The sequence below is a fragment of the Conger conger genome, chromosome 17 (genome assembly GCF_963514075.1).
Source record: "Conger conger chromosome 17, fConCon1.1, whole genome shotgun sequence".
Lineage (NCBI taxonomy): Eukaryota > Metazoa > Chordata > Actinopteri > Anguilliformes > Congridae > Conger > Conger conger.
In genome coordinates, this window is record NC_083776.1 from 39423511 (window position 1) to 39445838 (window position 22328).

The 22328-nt window shown below is 44.2% G+C and overlaps 1 protein-coding gene across 1 annotated transcript in view; it reads left to right on the top strand.

Moving 5' to 3' along the window:
- Positions 1-22328, top strand: part of LOC133116330 (low-density lipoprotein receptor-related protein 1B-like) — a 447656-nt gene that overhangs the window by 361919 nt on the left and 63409 nt on the right. The window contains exons 67-73 of the mRNA XM_061225770.1: positions 3794-3910; positions 5543-5649; positions 8307-8439; positions 16783-16889; positions 19135-19267; positions 20038-20160; positions 20673-20795. Coding sequence (XP_061081754.1) covers positions 3794-3910; positions 5543-5649; positions 8307-8439; positions 16783-16889; positions 19135-19267; positions 20038-20160; positions 20673-20795 — 843 coding nt within the window. The remainder of the gene's footprint in view (positions 1-3793; positions 3911-5542; positions 5650-8306; positions 8440-16782; positions 16890-19134; positions 19268-20037; positions 20161-20672; positions 20796-22328) is intronic.

The following is a 22328-nucleotide window of genomic DNA, read 5'->3' on the forward strand; positions in this document are numbered from 1 at the left end:
TGGTGTCTCTAGGGCCCCTCTAAGAGGCATAGCCACTCTAGAAAACATGGTGCCCCTAGGAACCACTGCCCCTCTAGAAATACACCCTCTCTAGGAATCACAGCCGCTCAAGGAAACACAGTGCCTGTAAAAACATGGTGCCTCGAGGGCTGCTCTGAGAAACACAGCATGGTTGTGCAGTGGGGGGCGTGGTTGTGCAGTGAGGGGCGTGGTTGTGCAGTGGGTAGCTGTGCAGTAGACATAATGGTTGTGCAGTGGGTAGCATGGTTGTGCAGTGGGGGGCATGGTTGTGCAGTGGGTAGCTGTGCAGTGGGGGACGTGGTTGTGCAGTGGGTAGCATGGTTGTGCAGTGGGGGATGTGGTTGTGCAGTGGGGGACATGGTTGTGCAGTGGGTAGCTGTGCAGTGGGTAGCATGGTTGTGCAGTGGGTAGCTGTGCAGTGGGCAGCATGGTTGTGCAGTGGGGGACGTGGTTGTGCAGTGGGGGCATGGTTGTGCAGTGGGTAGCGTTGTTGTGCAGTGGGCGGCATGGTTGTGCAGTGGGCTGCATGGTTGTGCAATGGGGGGCATGGTTGTGCAGTGGGTAGCTGTGCAGTGGGGGACATGGTTGTGCAGTGGGTAGCGTGGTTGTGCAGTGGGTAGCGTGGTTGTGCAGTGGGTAGCATGGTTGTGCAGTGGGTAGCGTGGTTGTGCAGTGGGGGACATGGTTCTGCAGTGGGCTGCATGGTTGTGCAGTGGGTAGCATGGTTGTGCAGTGGGTAGCGTGGTTGTGCAGTGGGGAACGTGGTTGTGCAGTGGGGGACATGGTTCTGCAGTGGGCTGCATGGTTGTGCAGTGGGTAGCTGTGCAGTGGGCAGCATCGTTGTGCAGTGGGCAGCATGGTTGTGCAGTGGGTAGCGTGGTTGTGCAGTGGGGGACATGGTTGTGCAGTGGGCAGCGTGGTTGTGCAGTGGGTAGCTGTGCAGTGGGGACATGGTTGTGCAGTGGGCAGCATGGTTGTGCAATGGGTAGCATGGTTGTGCAGTGGGTAGCATGGTTGTGCAGTGGGGGACATGGTTGTGCAGTGGGTAGCGTGGTTGTGCAGTGGGGGACATGGTTGTGCAGTGGGCAGCGTGGTTGTGCAGTGGGTAGCTGTGCAGTGGGGACATGGTTGTGCAGTGGGCAGCATGGTTGTGCAATGGGTAGCATGGTTGTGCAGTGGGTAGCATGGTTGTGCAGTGGGGGACATGGTTGTGCAGTGGGCAGCGTGGTTGTGTCGTGGGTAGCACTGTCTCTCAGCATCATGTGAATATATTGGCATTCGGGTGTATTCCTGCACCCACTGTGACCCTGTATCTCAATGTAGTTAACCCAATTTAGGGGTTGGGTTTGGGGTGAGGGGGGGATTTAGTCTTGAAAATCAATTTTTTTGGGGGAGTTTTTGAATGAGTCACTAAAGGTGCTGGAAATAGTCTTGTTACTATAAAACTGTATGTTGTATTTTTATTATCACTGAAGATAATATTCATGAACCTTCCAAACTCATCCCAAAAAATCTTTGCTGTCTGTGAAGCCCATTTTATCTGTGCACTGACATCAACAGGTATGTACAGTAGTACTAATAATTTTGAACTAAATGCATTTGAATTTCCTTTTGCAGTTGCAAACAGGAGAACTTTCAAACTTGTATCATGAGAAGTACACATTTCATGATTTGTTGGACCCACTTGCATTTTAATTCTGACAGGATTGTGTCCTATGTATAGAAAATGAAGTGAAATGGACTTTCCATTTACATTTTCAAATTGTCAGATAAAGTGCAAATGTTGAAAATTAAAACGCAAACTGGGATTTTGCATTTGAAATTTAATCATCTCTATAGTCATGATTTCTGTGCACATTGAGTAAAACATAAAACAAGCATTACACAGAAGTCTGATTGGATAAACATTATACGGAAAGGTTTCCGCAGCAAACCTGACCAATGGGAGCCCTGTGTGGCTGTCTTTTTCACTCGGCAACAGGTTGCACGTCCCAGCCTTGCACTGTCAGACGTTTCAAGTGTTATAAATGCCAAGATCCTCACTGAAAGTAATTATTCGTAGCCCTAGGAGGGACATATTCCTATTACCATGTTTATTCCCTATTTAAATTGACTTCCTGGAGATTTTATTCCATATATTCCACACACTCTGACTGTCTGAAGAATAGAATATGAATTCAGCCCTAAAGCAGTTGGAGGAAAAGAAACCTATTCATATTATTTGCTGTTCAGGATGAAAGTCAGTACTTTCATAATGTCATACTCCAGCGGGGAATTGTCAGGTTGTCTATGTGGATTAATAGAGTGTATCTGTACATATGATAGCCTCACAATCCGTTTAAAAAATTAGGTACATTTTTAATGATGACATCCAGTATTACCGACTGTGTGGATCCCAGATCAGAATAATTAATTTAATAGAAGATTTCATTTCATTGAGACAGCTTTGAATAATTTTCATCCAATATAAAATGAATTTAATGTAATTACTGAGTGAATCTCTAGCAATGGCAAGCAAATGCTGCATTAAGTAAGACATCCTTTGAATTGTATTTAAATAATAAAATAAGCAGTGTTTGCAGTGGTATACAGTTTTTGAGAAAGGTCGACACGTATTGTGTTGTACCTTAAACTGCTATTAACACCTATGGCATGAAAAAGAACATTATGACAGTTGCATTTCCTTAATAAAAACAAGTTCTAGTAATGTGTATATTCTGGTAGTAATGAGCATTTTCATTAGTTCTTGATTGTTTGAATCCACATATACTCTGTTTATTAGGTACACCTTTCTAGTACTGGGTAGGACCTCTCTTTGCCCCCAGAACAGGTTGAATTATTTGTGGCATGGATTTAACAAGGTGCTGGAGACATGAGTTCGAGGTTCTGGTCCATGTTGATATGAAAGCATCACACAGTTGCTGCAGATTTTTTGACTGAAAATTCTGTTGTGAATCTCCTGTTCCACCACATCCCATAGGTGTTCTATTGGATTGAGATCTGGTGACTGTGGAGGACATTGGAATACACTGAGTTCTGTACCCACAGTGACCTAATTTCATTAAAATGATGCAACCAAATATTGCAAAACTATTTTCTTGAAATAAATGAAACAAATGAATTGGTTTTTATCACTACATTATAGCGGGTTTGTTATATACTGAGGAAAGTGCTCAAATGGGCAACTCAAGACAAATCACAAAATGGAAAAAGTGCAATATAAAAAAAAAAAAAGTCAAGTCAAGGAATTCAGCACACTTCTCCCTTCCTGTGCTGCACTACTCACACTGAATAACATGCTGGAGGAGATCAACCCATTCACAAACTGGTCTACCTACTTCCTATTGGTTTGGGGGATTTTGGGAATTTTTAGTTTTTCTTCACTGAATCAGTTTGTCAAAAGGTAATTTTGTTGAGCCCAAACATTTAGGAAAAGTTCTGGAAAGAACGTTCTGGATGTTTTTTTTTGCACCATTCTTTATAAACGCTACAGTTCTGGGTGAAAATCCTGGGAGATTCTGGGACTCAAACCACCCTGTCTGGCACCAACAATAAATCCACTATCAGAATCACTTGAATCACATTTTGTCCCCATTCTGTTTGTTCTGAACATCAACTGAATGCTTTTATGCATTCAACTGCCGCCACATGATTGGCTGATGAGATATTTTCACTGACCTGATGTTACTGTACATGTGTACCTAATAAAGTGTATATTCATATATATTTGTATATTTGTGCGGTTTCAAATTATTTGTTTGTTCCTGCCAAGATGAGAAGACTTGTGGACCTCATGAGTTCCACTGTAAAAACAACAACTGCATCCCCGACCACTGGAGGTGTGATGGCCAGAGTGACTGTGGAGACAACTCAGATGAGGAGAACTGCAGTGAGTCTCTCTTCTAATAATAATAATAATAATAATAATAATAATAATAATAATAATAATACTAATAATAACCACTGTGTGTACAAGGTTCTCAAGTAATGCAAGTTCTCTCCATGTGTGGGTTTCCCAAACACAGTCGTTAGACAGACTTCAGAGGAACTTAACAAAGCGTGTTCCTGCTGGAGTGTGATGAATGTTGATGTTGAGTCCACATTACTCGTTTTCATTAAAGGAGCGCTTGAGCTTCACTTGAGCTTATTTGGATTAAATGCTTAAATTGTGTGTGTAGGCCGTCAGTGTAGCCGTTTCCTACAAATGGGGCAAACACGTCAAGTGGCATCCAGATGATCACATGACACTCCCATGGTAACGTTAGCATACATTCCTAATATTCCCATATAGTGAATTGATTTTAATGAGAAACATAGTTGTTCTGCTTGTTTTTTTCTTATTTGACTCCATACTAATGATAAAGTGGGCAGCTATTCACTTTGGCTACATCATCACAGTCAGTAATTTAGCTAGCTAGCTACCAAGCCAACCTAGGTACAACTGAACCAGAGCATCGTTGCTTAATCTAAACATAGCTAAATAATAGGCTAAATAATTTCGGGAAATTGTCAGAAAAATAACAATTCCTGGCTTCATCTCTGAAAAGGTCTAGTCGATTATGGTAAAGTTGACTGATTGCAGCATTTATTCACAAGAGGTTACTATATCATCCAGGCTAGTGCATTGTTATGCAGCATTGGACAATGTAGCCTATTCTCCACTGTTCTCTAATGTTTTGGCCATATTTGCAGACGTAACTGAATCGATTTCAACATTTCAATGTCACAATTATATTATGTTATATGAGCTAAGATAAATGTGTCAAGGCATAGGCTATTTCAGGCATGCTGAGAAAAAAAAAAAAGAAAAAGAAAAAAAATCACCAAAGTAGCTAAAGTAATATGAGATAACCAGAGGTTTTAATCTTCTTTGAGTCCTGCCTGGTGTAATGGATGGATGTAAATACTTGCTTTAAACTTTCGGCTCATATCAATAGTTTCATTTCGCGTCCAATAGTCCGTAGCCAACATGACAGAAATAGAATCACTGTCCTAAAACTTACGGACTGCACTGTATGAATATATGTATTCTTCATATTTCAAAATATCTTTCCCAGCGCATGTTTTTACATGTCGATTGTGCAGCTTTGATTGTTTGACTTGAAAGTAAATGAGACTATTTTGCATACATGTTCCTCTTGGTTTTGAGTCTGAATAAGAAAGCATCCATCCAGGGCAGCGCCTCTGTACCTCAGCCTGCTGTTAAGTGTATTAAATGAAGTCCTTTTGTTTAAGTACTGATCTCTGTGCTAATCCCGCCTTGAGTATCGGTCCGCTTGGATGGCTGGATCATTTACCCGGCTCCCCAAGGTCCACTTCGTCCCTGTCAGGCATCACGCTTAAAGACACACTGTTGTAGGCGATTGCTTTTGACAGTATGCACTGGGAGAGCTGCCCACTGAAGACCACGGCCCTTCCTCCTGCACACTAATGTTTATTTTCCATCCATTCCACTGCGGTTATTCTACCCGCTTTACAATGTTCACCTTGATATATTACGTTTCTGCTGTTGTGCATGTAGAGCCAGTCACCTGCACCTCCAAGGACTTTGTCTGCACCAATGGAGAGTGCATTTCCGCACGATTCCGCTGCGATGGAGATTACGACTGTGCCGACAATTCAGATGAGGTTCGTGGGTTAATGGCTTTCATGGTTCACAAATTTACAAATGTGTCCATGTAATGTTTCTGTATCTGTCCTCTGTGTATTTATGTTTATTCTTGTTATTTATTCATTTTTCATACATCCTTGGTTATTGTTTTCCATTACAGTTCTCATTTGTCATCCCCTGTCTGCGTATCCTACTATTCGGGTGTTTACGGTAGTTTCGGGTTTTCAAACATTCCTTCCAAACTTGCGATTCTTACTTCCTGCTTTTCTTGGTAGTTAAATGTTGTAAAGCACTATTCTTACTTACTACTAATCTAGGTATTGTACAGTACTAATCCGATTAATACACTTACTGTCTGTCTAACTAACTAACAATCACTTTTATTGGGTAGCTGAGAAATATTCACGTAACTAATTCACTAGCGCAATCTCTTAGTTTTTCTACACTGTTCTATAACTCCGCCTCCCTATGCTATCCCTAATTACTCACTTAGTTTCAGCGAGTGTTTGCACCTGTCTCTGACTATCACTACGTCTTCAATCTATGCAAATGTCTACTCCCTAATCCGGAGCCGTATGTTTTACATGTTTTTTTTCGTGCATCCAGTCCGCGTTTTCGTCTCCCTCCCATTATTATGTTATTACCCTATTATGTTTCCCCACCTGTTGTCTATTTGTTTAGCCCACCTTTTTCCCAGCCCCGCCCACACCTTCCCTCATGTATTTAAACCTCAGTCTCTGTTTGAACGAGTGTCAGAACGTTGATCAGTCATAGTCCCTGCAAGCCTATTTCTTGAGATTCCAGTGGGAATACAGGGAAACAAAGTCCAGAAAACAGGCCAGAACACCCAAAAAATGAAGGGAAAAAACTCCCCAGTGGAAGAAATCTCAGGCGGACTTAAATCTTAGCTATAGAGGGGCAGCCCATCCTCTGCTGGCCAGCCCAGTGTGATAAAGGAGTAATTAAAGGAACATATGACAACACACCCTCCCCATTACTCAAGGTTTAGCGATGGATCATTCTGGAAGTAATGGGAAGGAGAAAGTGCTGTGATTTCCAGTCTGTTCTGTGTTGTCATTGTCCAGCACAGCTATGCGTAATGAGGTGGTTGTAAATGTTTTTATTTTGCTGTATGTTGACTCTGGCTTGTGGAAATGTAGCCCCCACACACCATAGGCATGCCTCCCAGGAAGAGAGTTATAACCTATGGGACCATGGTGCTACTTATGCTGTTTTGGTTTTTTATTTATTTTATTCTATAGAATAGGATAAGGCTGGTAACTCAGGTAATTCACTCTGTGAAACGGCCGCTTGTGGGGCATAGCTACGTATCTGTGATCTAATCCAACCTGTGCCAGTACTGCGGCCAGCAGGCCCACAGGAATGATGACATCACTCAGGGATATGGGAAATATACACTCAGTGAGCACTTTATTAGGTATTTATTTGACTTATTCTTTTTACTTCTACTGCTGTAGCCTATCCACTTATGATGCGTTGTGTGTTCAGAGATGCTCTATTGCATACCATTGTTGTAATGTGTGGTTATTTGCGTTACTGTCCTGTCCTGTCAGCTTTGACCAGTCTGGCCATTCTCCTCTCCTTAACAAGGCATTTCTGTCCGCAGAACTGCTGCTCACTGGATTTATTTTTGTTTTTTGCACCATTCTTTGCAAACTCTAGAGACTAGTGTGCGTGAAAATCCCAGTAGATCAGATTTCTGAAATAGTCAAGCCACCCTGTCTGCCACCAACAATCATTCCACAGTCAAATTTGCCTAGATAAAACATTTTCCCCACTCTGATGATGTGAACTGATGCTCCTGACCCATATCTACATGATTGTATGCATTGCACTGCTGCCAGAATCAGCTGATTAGATGATTGCATGAATACGCAGGTGCAATAAAGTAAAGATTTTCCTAATAAAGTGCTCAGTGAGTCTACATTCGTAAGTGCTCATTGCTTGAGCGACTGTGGCTTGTGTATGATTGGGTCTCCTCCACCCCTACTCTGCACACACATGGTTTATGTCTGTGGTGAGAAAAGAAGCAGCTGGCTGGCCAGCCCGTGTTTTGGAGGAGAATGGCAGGGAGACTCCCCACTGGAAGCAGGGCATGCTTGTACATACTTAGTTTGTGTATAGGATATTCCAAAATAAAATAAAAATAGATTGGAATAGTTAAGCAATTTCACATGAGAGTTATTGTTAGTGTTATAGTGTTTTACTGTATATCAGCATGGCTGCCACAAGTGTAATATTGCCTACTAACTATTTATCAATTAATGATTGAGAAGATTATGATTCTACTGAAGCAACAAATATAGTTCCTTTTGGATTCCATTTAAAAACATTTTTTTCAACAGTGTATCAATTAGAATGAAAACAAAGTGGAGTGATGATACCATGCAGTAAAAACTTGTAGTGCAGTTGTATTGTTATTGCACTCCTGAAATGTCTCTTGTCCAATCAATTTACCAATTTACTCAACCGGAATTAACTGTTGTATAAAATGAAATAACTTCCTTTTTTCTAGTGGGGCCTTCAGCGAATGGGCTCACCGTGACCAACACAGTCAATCTGTCAGTTTTTCAGATCAGTCTGTAATTAGTCAGTTGTTTGAGGTGTGTAGCTAGTCAGACTGAGTACAGGCCTTGTTTTCCTGTGCTTGCAGAAGGCCTGTGAGGCAGGCTGCTCAGACCAGCAGTTCCAGTGCTTGAACAGCCTGTGCATCTCCCTCAAATGGGTTTGTGATGGACAGGAGGACTGCAAGATGGGGGAAGACGAGACCAACTGTCACAGCAGCGGTATGAGTGTTTTTACATGTCTGCTGGTGTTGTCTGGGATCAACCGGCACGTCTTTCCTCTGTTAGCTACAGGGCACCTCTTCCTACCACCTGTGCTTGTTTGAATGTGAGGCTGTGAACAAAGGCTGTGTGGTATTAAAGTGTAGGGACTACAACTTCCACATTCCCACAGGAAAATTCTGCGACGTCCACCACGAATGACGTCTAACTTGGTTCAGCCAATCCCGTAATGGCGGGAGCAATAAACGGTCCCGTATAAGAGCAAGACACGTTCTTGGGATCTCTCTTCTGGCTCTTCTGCTTCTTCTTCTGCTTCTTCTCTTCGACGCACCCTTTTTGGCCAGTCGCTTCAGCTCATCTGCTCCGAGACTCGGACAGAGGCTGAAGGCTGCACAGCGCACTACCAGGCCTACGGACGCACCCAGTTACCTCGCGGTAACTACGTGGCCTATAGTGAGTGGAAATTGTTGTACGCGGAACGCTACATCAGTTTACCCCAATAAAGCTCAACAACGAAACAGCAACGAACTTTTACACCTGGAAAAGGACCAGCGGATCAGACGACAACGCGCTGCTAAGACGGGAACACCCCAGCCTGCGCATCTCTCCCGGACACCATTCACAGCACCATCGCCGCTTCTACAAGGACAGCATGTCTTTTGGATCCAGCAATGCGTATGGACTCAGTAAGAAAACAAACATTCAGGCATAGCCAGTGTTTAGTTTAGTCTTAACTGTTTTTGTGAATCTGTGTTTCAATATTTTCCATCCAACCATTGTAATGTGTTTGGTTAGCTACATATATATGTACGTGGATTGATTCGCCGTCTTTTGCGCATATATAGAGTAAAACTACGCAAGTAGTCCCTTCTCACAGCTAACTCTAACTCATTACCACACCCAGAACTCTAGCAACACGCGCGCTTGCGCGCGCCACACACACGCACACGCACATACCCAACTAAATTTCCTTACTAACTTCCCGTTAGTTTATTTGTTATGTGTTTGTATGTTTGTTTAATAAATATATTTTATTAAACCCCGGTGTCCGTTTTGGGAATCGCATAGACATGAGAGCCGAGTTAAAGCAGTCTTTCGAAGAACTTCCAACCTTCAGGTTATCGGTATGTTTAATCATTAAAATTGGTTATTTTAATTATTAATTAAAATACTAAATTTGTGGTTAGATATTTCTGATAATAGTAATTTTATGAGACTGATTACTTTTTGCAGTTATACTGCTACACAACGTTTAACTGGCGCCCCGGTTTCGTAGAGAGTAAAATCCCTGCGTTATTTGGCGGCCCGTGCGAGGACCCTACATAATTTGGAGTCCCGTGCGAGGACCCCTACATATTTTGGTGCCCCGTGCGAGGACCTCTACATATTTTGGCGCCCCGTGTGAGGAAGACTAGCTTTGGCTCAAATTTCATGTCTTGTGACTTCATAACGAATTCCCCTTCCTAATTTGGAGCTCTGCGTGAGAAAGACGAGCTTTGGCTCATGTCACGTGACTCCAGAACGAATTCTCGGCATTCTTTCTCAGCTAAATTGCCACCAGTGCAATTTTTTGAAAATACCGCTAGATGTCACCCTTGTACCATTTTTGAAAGCCTGCATGAGCCGCTTTCTCAATATACTGCCCCCTCGTGTAACATTGTGGCATTACATTCGTAATCTTACACGGTAGTTTGTTGATTGGCATTTACCTTCCGGTATAATACGTATTATCAATAATAGTATTATTAACCGCACTGTATTATTAATTATAATTACTTTGTCAAAGTAATTTTAATAATTAATTGAATTTTACATTTAAATCCAAATTTAATTGTAATTTCAACCAATCACATTCTGGTATTTAGGATTAATGTGATCAGCATCACAGTTCCTATTTTACGGTCTGAATATCCGCCATATGTTCGGTCATTTTGCTGTTGTTGCATTGCAGTACCGCTAGTGCAACTCGAGTCCCTGTGTGATGCTATAGCTACCTTGTACTATAGTTAGAGAATATTCAAAGAGCGTTTTAAATTCTTTATCCTTCATCACAACTTGTATGTTGGATTGTGATTTTGGTGAACAATTCATTGCCAACTTTTAGGAGCTCAAGGCCCTTGTGAAATAGTTAACTTCAAGAGTACCCTCTTAAGTTACTGATTCAGCTTTTAGCTTTATTTGGCGTGAGATATGGAACCCATATCTATTGATGAGTACCTTTCCTTTTTAGCCCAAGGTTTAGCACCTGGCTACGTAGCTTTCCTGAATCAGATGAACCTCACTGATTGTAGGAAAGAAATGTTCTCCTTAATCAACGAGAAAGGTCACTCCCCCACCCAGTCAAAAGACCCAATTCTAAGTTGTCTGGTCTTGAATTTTGCCAGACAGATTAGTCTTGCTCTTCAGAGCAACAAAAACTTAGAATCAGAGATGGCATACCTCAAAGGACAACACACCAGTGTTTTACTTGAGCTTCAAACTGTTGGCAAGAAAGCAGTACAATACTTGCGTGATCTGCATTCAGCCGAATCAGATCTTTGTTCCTACAGAGAGGAATTATTTCAGTTGAAGAGTGGATGCCACAAGCTACCACATCCACTCTCTTCTGTAAGCCTGCTTTCTCAGGCTTGCCCAACTCCAGCTTCTCCTGCTTCCTCCTTACACCACAAGGCGGGGGAAGGGGGGTCACAAATTGATTCGGGTTTGTCAGATCCCGGTTCCACAGCTTGCTCTGATGGAGACTCGTCAGTCTCCTCAGATTGCAGTGCTGTTGACCACCCATGCAATGGTTTGCCCACCTCTTCCCTGGAGAGGGAAAGGAGGGACTCCATCCCAACGGTGGTCCATCTCCGCAAGGGAGAAACAGTCAGGCAAGTACAGGACTCCACCTTCCATGCCCACCCCTCTCGTGAGGAGGTCAGGGAACCCTCCCGTGGACACGGTAGAGGAGATCTAACGTTATTAATTGGGCACACAAAAAGCAACGCTAATCCCGCTAGCTTTCCCTTTATAACTGAGAGGATAGGTGACAGCTCTGTACAGTACACTGACAGCGACAATTCATCTTCTGCCAACCATTGTGAGAATGACAGTTTTGTAGCTCCACCCTCTAAACCAAACCGAGGACGTCGAGCTCCGCATGAAACGCATTCACATTCAAATGTGATTTCAGGCTCTCCTTCTCCAAACAGGCAGACTAGTGCAACTTCACATGGTCTTCGCTTTGAGGAGCTAGAGGCCATGGCGAAGTATGTCCACACATTTGACCCGAAGAACTCCGAATTTAACATTCAGAGTTACTTGAGGGAAGTTGACTACTGTCTCTCGGATCTGCCCAGGGCAACCGATCGAGAAAAGGTACGACTTGTATGGAAAACCTCAACCAGAGAGATCCATACATTTATGGAACAACTTCCACCACAGGTTCGTTCCAGCTATCCCAAGGTTTGTGAAGCATTGGTAGCTGAGTACCTGCCACGGTTTGATCAGGCCACAGCCATGATCAAATCTGTGGAGGTTAAACACAGCCGTACAGAAAGACCAAAAGACTTTTACCAACGTCTTAAACATGCTTTTTTCCAGGGCAGAAACGGACCAGGCTTAGATGAAGATCAAGCCTTCAAATCCCTTTTTATGCACAACCTGCACCCCTGTGTCCGAACTCATGTTTCACTGTTTTCAAGGGGCCAGCACTCAGCCCTTGAATTAAGAAATGAAGCCCAAATGGTCTGGGACACTTTAAGGATTGTGCCCAGGAACAAGGTATTGGAAACAGCTAAGCACGTTGTTCCAACCAAGCCCGCCGGCACTTCCCAAGTTGCCCCATTAAAATCTAACGGCTCAAAACAACGGCATGTGAGTAAGTTCCCGGTTAAGAGCCACCGTGGTCGCTTCTCACAATCTGATTCCAGCCGGAATTGGAGAGAAGACCGACCCGGTAGGCCCAAGCCTCAGAGTCACCAGCATGACTCTGATAGGGAAGATACCTTGTCTGAAGAGAGCTTCTTCAGTTCCTCTGAGGACAACTAAAGCCTCTAACCTTTGTTCAGTAGTGTGTATGCCTTGAGTAACCACTCCAAAGAGCTATCTGGTCTTGTTCAACCTCCATCAAAAGATGTTGAATAAGACTGATCTATAGCCGTGGTCTCCTCACAGGCAGACTCCTAGCTGAAGCTTTGACCACTTTCTTTTGCACACCTTTCCTACCAAAGGGGGGTGGCAAAATAAACTGGTAGTTTATAGCAGCCACTTAGATTTGCATGTAGCAGCAGCAAACGCAGATCGTAAGTAGGTACTGTAGAGTTAAATCCGACACCTGTTATAACTCGTAAACGTTCATTGCTTCTTTCTACACCTACTGAACCATCGTAAAGTATTGCATGTAGAAACTACAGTGTAATCTTTACAAGTATATTGCCACACCCCAGTGTGCCTTACTCCACCTCTTCCCCAAGCAAGACAAGACCACTTGTGAGCTTACCACATCATTTAGAAATGAGACCACCTCTCCATTTCCTTCCTGATGACACAGCCATAAGGTTAAGCTTGGATACAGAAAGCTGCCCTAATTTGAAAATGCCCCCACATATTTCAGATGACAACCCTCATCAGCAACCTGACTGTAGGGACTAGAACAATTGGTCAGTCTGAACAAGACTTCCAAAAAGGCTACAGCCTCTCCATCCTAGACCCCTACGTCATCTGAACATTTTCATGGCTGGGTCATTCCTGTTGGTGCTCCACCTTCTGGACACCATCCAATAACTAACAAAACACCTGAACTAACAAAACGACTAACCCTTTCACCAAGGTTTCTCATGTTTTGTGACAATGTATTCACTGTTCGACCTTAGTGTTTCACATTGTTTGTATCATGTGTTTTAGACCAGTTTAGTTAATTGTTGATAAATGCCTGGATGTTTGTCAGTCAATTGTGAACTGTGTTACTGACCCAATGTACTTGACCTGTGGACTGTGAACTGACTTTTGTGCTCTCGAGGAACACTGGCTTCAGCCGCATCCTGAGACCACAGGGGGGATGTAGGGACTACAACTTCCACATTCCCACAGGAAAATTCTGCGACGTCCACCACGAATGACGTCTAACTTGGTTCAGCCAATCCCGTAATGGCGGGAGCAATAAACGGTCCCGTATAAGAGCAAGACACGTTCTTGGGATCTCTCTTCTGGCTCTTCTGCTTCTTCTTCTGCTTCTTCTCTTCGACGCACCCTTTTTGGCCAGTCGCTTCAGCTCATCTGCTCCGAGACTCGGACAGAGGCTGAAGGCTGCACAGCGCACTACCAGGCCTACGGACGCACCCAGTTACCTCGCGGTAACTACGTGGCCTATAGTGAGTGGAAATTGTTGTACGCGGAACGCTACATCAGTTTACCCCAATAAAGCTCAACAACGAAACAGCAACGAACTTTTACACCTGGAAAAGGACCAGCGGATCAGACGACAACGCGCTGCTAAGACGGGAACACCCCAGCCTGCGCATCTCTCCCGGACACCATTCACAGCACCATCGCCGCTTCTACAAGGACAGCATGTCTTTTGGATCCAGCAATGCGTATGGACTCAGTAAGAAAACAAACATTCAGGCATAGCCAGTGTTTAGTTTAGTCTTAACTGTTTTTGTGAATCTGTGTTTCAATATTTTCCATCCAACCATTGTAATGTGTTTGGTTAGCTACATATATATGTACGTGGATTGATTCGCCGTCTTTTGCGCATATATAGAGTAAAACTACGCAAGTAGTCCCTTCTCACAGCTAACTCTAACTCATTACCACACCCAGAACTCTAGCGACACGCGCGCTTGCGCGCGCCACACACACGCACACGCACATACCCAACTAAATTTCCTTACTAACTTCCCGTTAGTTTATTTGTTATGTGTTTGTATGTTTGTTTAATAAATATATTTTATTAAACCCCGGTGTCCGTTTTGGGAATCGCATAGACATGAGAGCCGAGTTAAAGCAGTCTTTCGAAGAACTTCCAACCTTCAGGTTATCGGTATGTTTAATCATTAAAATTGGTTATTTTAATTATTAATTAAAATACTAAATTTGTGGTTAGATATTTCTGATAATAGTAATTTTATGAGACTGATTACTTTTTGCAGTTATACTGCTACACAACGTTTAACTGGCGCCCCGGTTTCGTAGAGAGTAAAATCCCTGCGTTATTTGGCGGCCCGTGCGAGGACCCTACATAATTTGGAGTCCCGTGCGAGGACCCCTACAAAAGATACATTCACATGGTCCATTTCCTCTCCGTGGAAAGTAAATTGACAATGTAACTGACTATGTAAATTAATATTATATGGATTAGATATTCTGCTTATAGAAATAAGAGAAGAATAACGTGATAAATGGCACCATAACTAAATTAAGAAATCATACATTCTTTAAATAATATTTTTCAGCCATCTGGAGAAATTCTGTATTGCATATCCCTCACCTATTGACATTGCTTACAGTATGTATGGAAATTGCTTCATGCCTATTGATGCCAGTCCACCTATTGCCAAATGTATGCTTTATACTGTGAAATGCAAACATATTATGGCAGTGACACAATTATTGTTCTGGCTCTGTACTCCAGTACATTGGAGTTTAATTAAAACAAATCAAGTAATTGGTTATAAATCCTTTGCATTCGATGATTGGCTGAATTCAGCAGCCATCTTCAGTTCCTGCTCGTTCTTAGGATTTTTGCCTTCAGTCCTGTCTTCAGCAAGTGGAACTCATGTTCAAATGGATTCAGGTTGGATGATTGACTTGGCCTGTCAAGAATAGGACACTCATTGGCCATGAGAAACTCATTGGTTGCTTTACCAGTGTGATTGGGGTTATTCCTCTGCTGCAAGGTGAAGCACCTTTCAGAGAGTTTTGAAGCATTTGCTTGGATCGGAGTAGACAGGATGTTTCTGTACACCGTCGCATTCATTCAGCTGCTGCCAGCAACGGTCACATCATCAAGTGAGTAAAATGGGTGAAAATACTTCTTTTTATTTTCCCCACGTGCCTTCAGGGCAATTCACAAGTCCAGCACAGACACGTGCTTTCTTTTCTGAACAAAACCACAAAAGAAAAGAAACAAAAAAAAAATAAGTGTCCAAAAAATTATGGAAAATTTGTTGGAAAAAAACTCTAAAGAAACCGGCATTCATGTAGCCACGTTCGTCCGTCTTGAATCCGCCTTTGGTTCGTTCTGTCCCGGCGGTGCCCTGGCCGCTGAAGCCGTCCTTCCTCGCCTAGTCGCCCGTCTTTCATGCCGTCTAGGCTTAGAGAGAGAGAGAGAGGTTAGCGAGTGTGTTGTTTTAATGGTCTGCTCACGTGAATCCGAGACTTTTGAGGGTTCGTCCGTGGGGGGTTTCCTCCGTGTGCATGGGCTCTCTCGCAGTTTGTTAGCTCCGTCCAGGTTTAGCCAACCTATGCGTGTACTCTGGCTCTGGCTCCGGCTCCGGCTCCGGCTCCGGCTCCGGCTCTCTCCTCCTCCGTCATGAGCCCCGGGTTGCGTTTTTAGGCTCCTTTTGTAGACCCCGCTTCTCCTTCCCGAACTCGGTTCAGCTGTGCCTGTTTAACTAAAATGTTCATTCACGTGCGGAATGCGGCCGCCCCCGTCTCGCCCCGGGGGTTGCTGGCCATGGTGCTGATTCTCCTCCCGGTCTCTCTCCAAGGTGCCGTTCTCTTAGATAGGACAGGGGAAAATATTCAGAGTGAATCAGCTTCCCCAGCTCTTGGCGCCGGCGCACGGGCCGTTCCACCCCAGTGGTGTACCGATCCCTGGTCGGGCCACCACAGTATGCTGGAGCTGTGTTGTGTGTACATGCTGAAGATGTGTTGTGTGTACATGCTGAAGATGTGTTGTGTGTACATGCTGAAGATGTGTTGTGTGTACATGCTGAAGTTGTGTTGTGTGTACATGCTGATGCTGTGTTGTGTGTACATGCTGAAGTTGTGTTGTGTGTACATGCTGAAGTTGTGTTGTGTGTACATGCTGAAGTTGTGTTGTGTGTACATGCTGAAGATGTGTTGTGTGTGTATGCTGGAGCTGTGTTGTGTGTACATGCTGGAGCTGTGTTGTGTGTACATGCTGAAGTTGTGTTGTGTGTACATGCTGAAGATGTGTTGTGTGTGTATGCTGGAGCTGTGTTGTGTGTACATGCTGGAGCTGTGTTGTGTGTACATGCTGAAGATGTGTTGTGTGTGTATGCTGGAGCTGTGTTGTGTGTACATGCTGAAGTTGTGTTGTGTGTACATGCTGATACTGTGCTCTGTGTGTACATGCTGATGCTGTGCTCTGTGTGTATGTTGAAGTTCCTGCTGCAGTGGCCCCTTCTTGCTCCCCGAATGAGTATTACTGTGCGGAGGGAGGCTGTGTGCTGGCGAGCCTCAGGTGTGACGGGCGTGTCGACTGCGTGGATGGGTCCGATGAGGTCAGCACCGCCCCTTTAACCCCTTTTAAAATATTCAGGTGTCCAAAAACCTATATAAAATGACTCACATACCTAAATATGTAATCATGTACGTTTTCTGTTGTATGTAATCTTTTGTTTCAAGGGGATTTCAGCACTCAATTTCTTGTAAGTGGGATGAATTCTAACAAAGCATGCCACTATGAGCCAGGACACTTGCTAGCTTCCCTAGGTATGATAACACTGTGCTCCTACCGGCTACTAACAGCTACATAGCCCCTGGATACAAACTATTATTAGCAAAGGTTAACTGTAGTCTTCTGTGGCCAGTCCAAATGAAACAGTATCAGTATCAAAAATGACACAACATAAATGATGAAAATGTTACAAACAGGAATATATATAACTTTACCATGTTCGAAAATTGACAGATATTTGTTGACATACAAGCCCACCAGAACACGATGACGAATCTGAATCCAAATGGTTTTTCAGGATGTGGATGGAAACAAGCTTAGGTGTGAAAATGAAATATATATGGAATATATACTTTCGAAGGTGTTCATATGGTTATCAAGAATTGACTAAATTGAGGAAAAAGTTTTTTTTTTTCTTTAACATAAGCAGGCGTGAACCCAGGTAAATAAAATGCCAAGAAAATGCTGGACAAAGGAAGCGATGGGTAAAGTGAGAGGGAGGATGTCCCTAGTCTCCTGCAGAAGTAGGCTGTTGCATTCTGGACTATTGTGGCTTCTAGCACAGCAACAATTGGTATGTTTGCTGATTAACCTCTGACTTGTTGTCCCTAATGGGCTGAAACAAATATGTGATGCTTGTCATTGGTGCAATGGTGCAGCAGAAAAGTGAAATACTGCACGAAACAGAAAAATTAAGCAAGTATTTTAGCCTGGAATTTTCCTTTAAGAGACTCGGGAATTGGGAACAGCTTTGCTGCTGGAAAATATTGCCTCAAAAAGGAGGCGCCGAAGAGGATCGGTGAGTCGTTGGTTATCGTGCTATACTGCTACATTTTTATTTTTATTTTGCCAAATTACAAAAAGAAATCCTCACAACTAAACTTTGTGGTAAAGTTTAGGAATTGAAAATAAAACATGTGGTACTGAAGTAAGTTAATTAAGTTAAGGACTGGAGTTGTTGGCTGAATGCCATCCAAAGAATCATTAATTCCTGATAGTAAGAAGAAAAAAGCATTCCTAACTGAAAAATCCAGAAGCAAGCTTAACAGGGAAGTGAAATCTGTGATCACAAAGACCTTTTGCTACACCCTTTGTTCACTAACTATGTGAATAAGCTGGTTACTTTTATCTTAGCTCATTATCTCTGAACCACATATTTTTCCTCTTACGGGCGTTCTTGCTACCACCTCAATGGCGTGTGCGAGGGGTTAACAATGCATTCCTTCCTAACCCATCCCCCGTCAATCTCTCATCAGGGGGGCCTAGGGCCGGGTCCTCGACACTATTTAAAGAACAGAGAAGGTCGACTTCATAATTAAACAATTATTCTCATTGTGCACGTCATCCCTTGAGAGCTGAGACAAGCACACACACAAACATGCGGACACATGCACATACACACACACAAACACATGCATACACGTCTATTTGCACACCTGTGTGTGCAGGTGGAGTGTTTAGAGTATACCCCTCTCAAACTGTTGTGTGTACAGGTGGACTGTGTTAGAGTATACCCCTCTCACACTGTGTTGTGTGTACAGGAGGAGTGTGTTAGAGTATACCCCTCTTACACTGTGTTGTGTGTGCAAGTGGACTGTGTTAGAGTATACGTCTCTTACACTGTGTTGTGTGTACAGGTGGAGTGTGTTAGCGTATACCCCTCTTACACTGTGTTGTGTGTACAGATGGACTGTGTTAGAGTATACCCCTCTTACACTGTGTTGTGTGTGCAAGTGGACTGTGTTAGAGTATACGTCTCTTACACTGTGTTGTGTGTACAGGTGGAGTGTGTTAGCGTATACCCCTCTTACACTGTGTTGTGTGTGCAAGTGGACTGTGTTAGAGTATACGTCTCTTACACTGTGTTGTGTGTACAGGTGGAGTGTGTTAGCGTATACCCCTCTTACACTGTGTTGTGTGTGCAAGTGGACTGTGTTAGAGTATACGTCTCTTACACTGTGTTGTGTGTACAGGTGGAGTGTGTTAGAGTATACCCCTCTTACACTGTGTTGTGTGTACAGGTGGAGTGTGTTAGAGTATACCCCTCTCACACTGTGTTGTGTGTACAGGTGGACTGTGTTAGGGAATGTGGGGAGGACCAGTTCCTGTGTCAGAACCGTGCTCACTGCATCCCAATGCGCTGGCGCTGTGACGATGTGCTGGACTGTGTGGACCACAGCGACGAGGAGAACTGCCAACACGGTACTTGGTTTATACATTTTGAAAGTACATGTTTGACATGTTTTAAGACACAAGTGTGTGCCTACAAGATCCCTCAGGCAGTTGCCCCTGGATGTCCCATGGGCACATACTCACACTCATGAAAAGGCTGCCTTCAGCCATTATGGCTCCAGCCTTGAGGCCCTGAGGACCACAGAGAGTGTGGATATTTTAGGAAGAAACATTTTCAGAGAAAACACAAAATGCACCTTTATTGTGTTTATGTTGTTGTATCTATTTCATCATGTTATGTCTTGCAAAAATAATGTGCTAGCATGCAAAAGCACAAGCAATGCTTACAACAGACCTGTAAGGTTGCACATTCATACAGACATACCTCTTTTATGCCCTGCATTGTATTTTGATCTCATGTTAACCCTTTGATGCACAACATGAGAAGTGACCCAACTGAGTGCTTATTTTCTATATCTTTGCATAGCTTGTGCATCAAAGGGATAAGCATTTTCAATGGCATTATATGCATGAATTGTGCTATATAAATACAGTTTGATTGATTCATTGGCTTTGCCAGTTGGGATGTGCTAACACATCAGTGTCCTACAGAATGTAGTGGATTGCTTGCTAAAACTAAAACGTGCATCAAGGAAAAATTCTTATATTAAAATGTATTTACAAATACAGTTTGTAATTGTTTTGCGACTCATGTTAATTCCATCCATGCCATTGTGTCATATGACTGTTTTAGAAAACCTCCCTTGTTTATTGGTCATGTTTGCTTCTCATGTTTGTAGATGCGTACTCGTGCCGTGCAGATGAATTTGTGTGCAACAACAGCCTGTGCAAGCTGCTCGTCTGGGTGTGCGACGGGGAGGACGACTGTGGGGACAACTCTGATGAAGACCCTGAGATGTGCGGTACGACTTCTGCGCTTTTCAGGTTATGTAGAAATAATACGAAATAATCATTTGTTATTTAGCGGTTTTATTCAAAGCGCCTTGTTTTGACTAAGCAGGGGATAATCCCCCATGGAGTGTGTGGGGCAAAGGGGTAAATGTGGGGTAAAGGGCCTTGCTCAAGGACCCAACAGCTGTGCAGATCTTATCGTGCTAAACCAACTTCCAACCCTCCAAGTCCAAGTCATGTACCCAAGCTACTCGGCTGCAGGTTGTATTATAGTATACGGTCAGGTCCATAAATATTGGGACATCGACATAATTCTCCTCTTTTTGGCTCTATACACCACCACAATGGATTTGAAATAAAACGAACAAGATATGCTTTAACTGCAGACTTTCAGCTTTAATTTGAGGGTATTTACATCCAAACCAGGTGAACGGTGTAGGAATTACAACAGTTTCTATATGTGCCTCCCACTTTTTATGACGGAGTGACAGAGTAATTTCCAGTTATTGATATCACCCCCAAGGAAAGTTTCCCTGTCCTGCCACGAGACCGTACAGGTGCCAGAACAACAGGGTGTGCCTGCGGAGGGCGCAGGTGTGTGACGGCGTGGATGACTGCGGGGACAGCTCTGACGAGGAGGACTGTGGTGAGCGCACTGCCTGGACCCCTAAAGGCCCACCACACTGCCTGGACCTCTAAAGGCCCACCCGCCCTGCCTGGACCTCTAAAGGCCCACCACACTGCCTGGACCTCTAAAGGCCCACCCACACTGCCTGGACCTCTAAAGGCCCACCCACACTGCCTGGACCCCTAAAGGCCCACCCACACTGCCTGGACCTCTAAAGGTCCACCCGCACTGCCTGGACCTCTAAAGGCCCACCACACTGCCTGGACCTCTAAAGGCCCACCCGCACTGCCTGGACCTCTAAAGGCCCACCACACTGCCTGGACCTCTAAAGGCCCACCACACTGCCTGGACCTCTAAAGGCCCACCCACACTGCCTGGACCTCTAAAGGCCCACCCACACTGCCTGGACCTCTAAAGGCCCACCCACACTGCCTGGACCTCTAAAGGCCCACCCACACTGCCTGGACCCCTAAAGGCCCACCCGCCCTGCCTGGACCTCTAAAGGCCCACCCGCCCTGCCTGGACCCCTAAAGGCCCACCCACACTGCCTGGACCTCTAAAGGCCCACCACACTGCCTGGACCTCTAAAGGCCCACCCACACTGCCTGGACCTCTAAAGGCCCACCCACACTGCCTGGACCTCTAAAGGCCCACCACACTGCCTGGACCTCTAAAGGCCCACCCACACTGCCTGGACCTCTAAAGGCCCACCACACTGCCTGGACCTCTAAAGGCCCACCCACACTGCCTGGACCTCTAAAGGCCCACCCACACTGCCTGGACCTCTAAAGGCCCACCCACACTGCCTGGACCTCTAAAGGCCCACCCACACTGCCTGGACCTCTAAAGGCCCACCCACACTGCCTGGACCTCTAAAGGCCCACCCACACTGCCTGGACCTCTAAAGGCCCACCCACACTGCCTGGACCTCTAAAGGCCCACCCACACTGCCTGGACCTCTAAAGGCCCACCCACACTGCCTGGACCTCTAAAGGCCCACCACACTGCCTGGACCTCTAAAGGCCCACCCACACTGCCTGGACCTCTAAAGGCCCACCCATACTGCCTGGACGTCTAAAGGCCCACCCACACCCAGAAATATAATGATTACTATAGCTAAAACTATAACGATCATGAAGTGAGCATCCACACTGATGAACGATAACGTTCTGTAAATAGCCTCTCTGTTATTTCATCTGACATTTTTAATGTGAAGCCCGGTATATTTTGATGGATTTTGATTGGTTATCAGTGTTTTGCGCTCTGAAAGTAATTCCAATGTCATTGTATTGTATAAAACATTTGTAGAGTCATCATTATTGTTATTGTTCTTGGTGTGGGCCGGCCATAACTCCACTGCACCAGGGCCCGTTCAGTCATGACTACTGACGACAGGCTTCTCAGCTCACTGAACGCTCAGCTGCCTCTTATAGCAGTATCATCATGTGACTGAAATAAGCCAGTAAAAATATGAACAGTGCACTTTCATTTTTCAGTCACACTTTGCAAGAATTAATGTAGGTGATTAATACTAATGCATGTATTAATTAC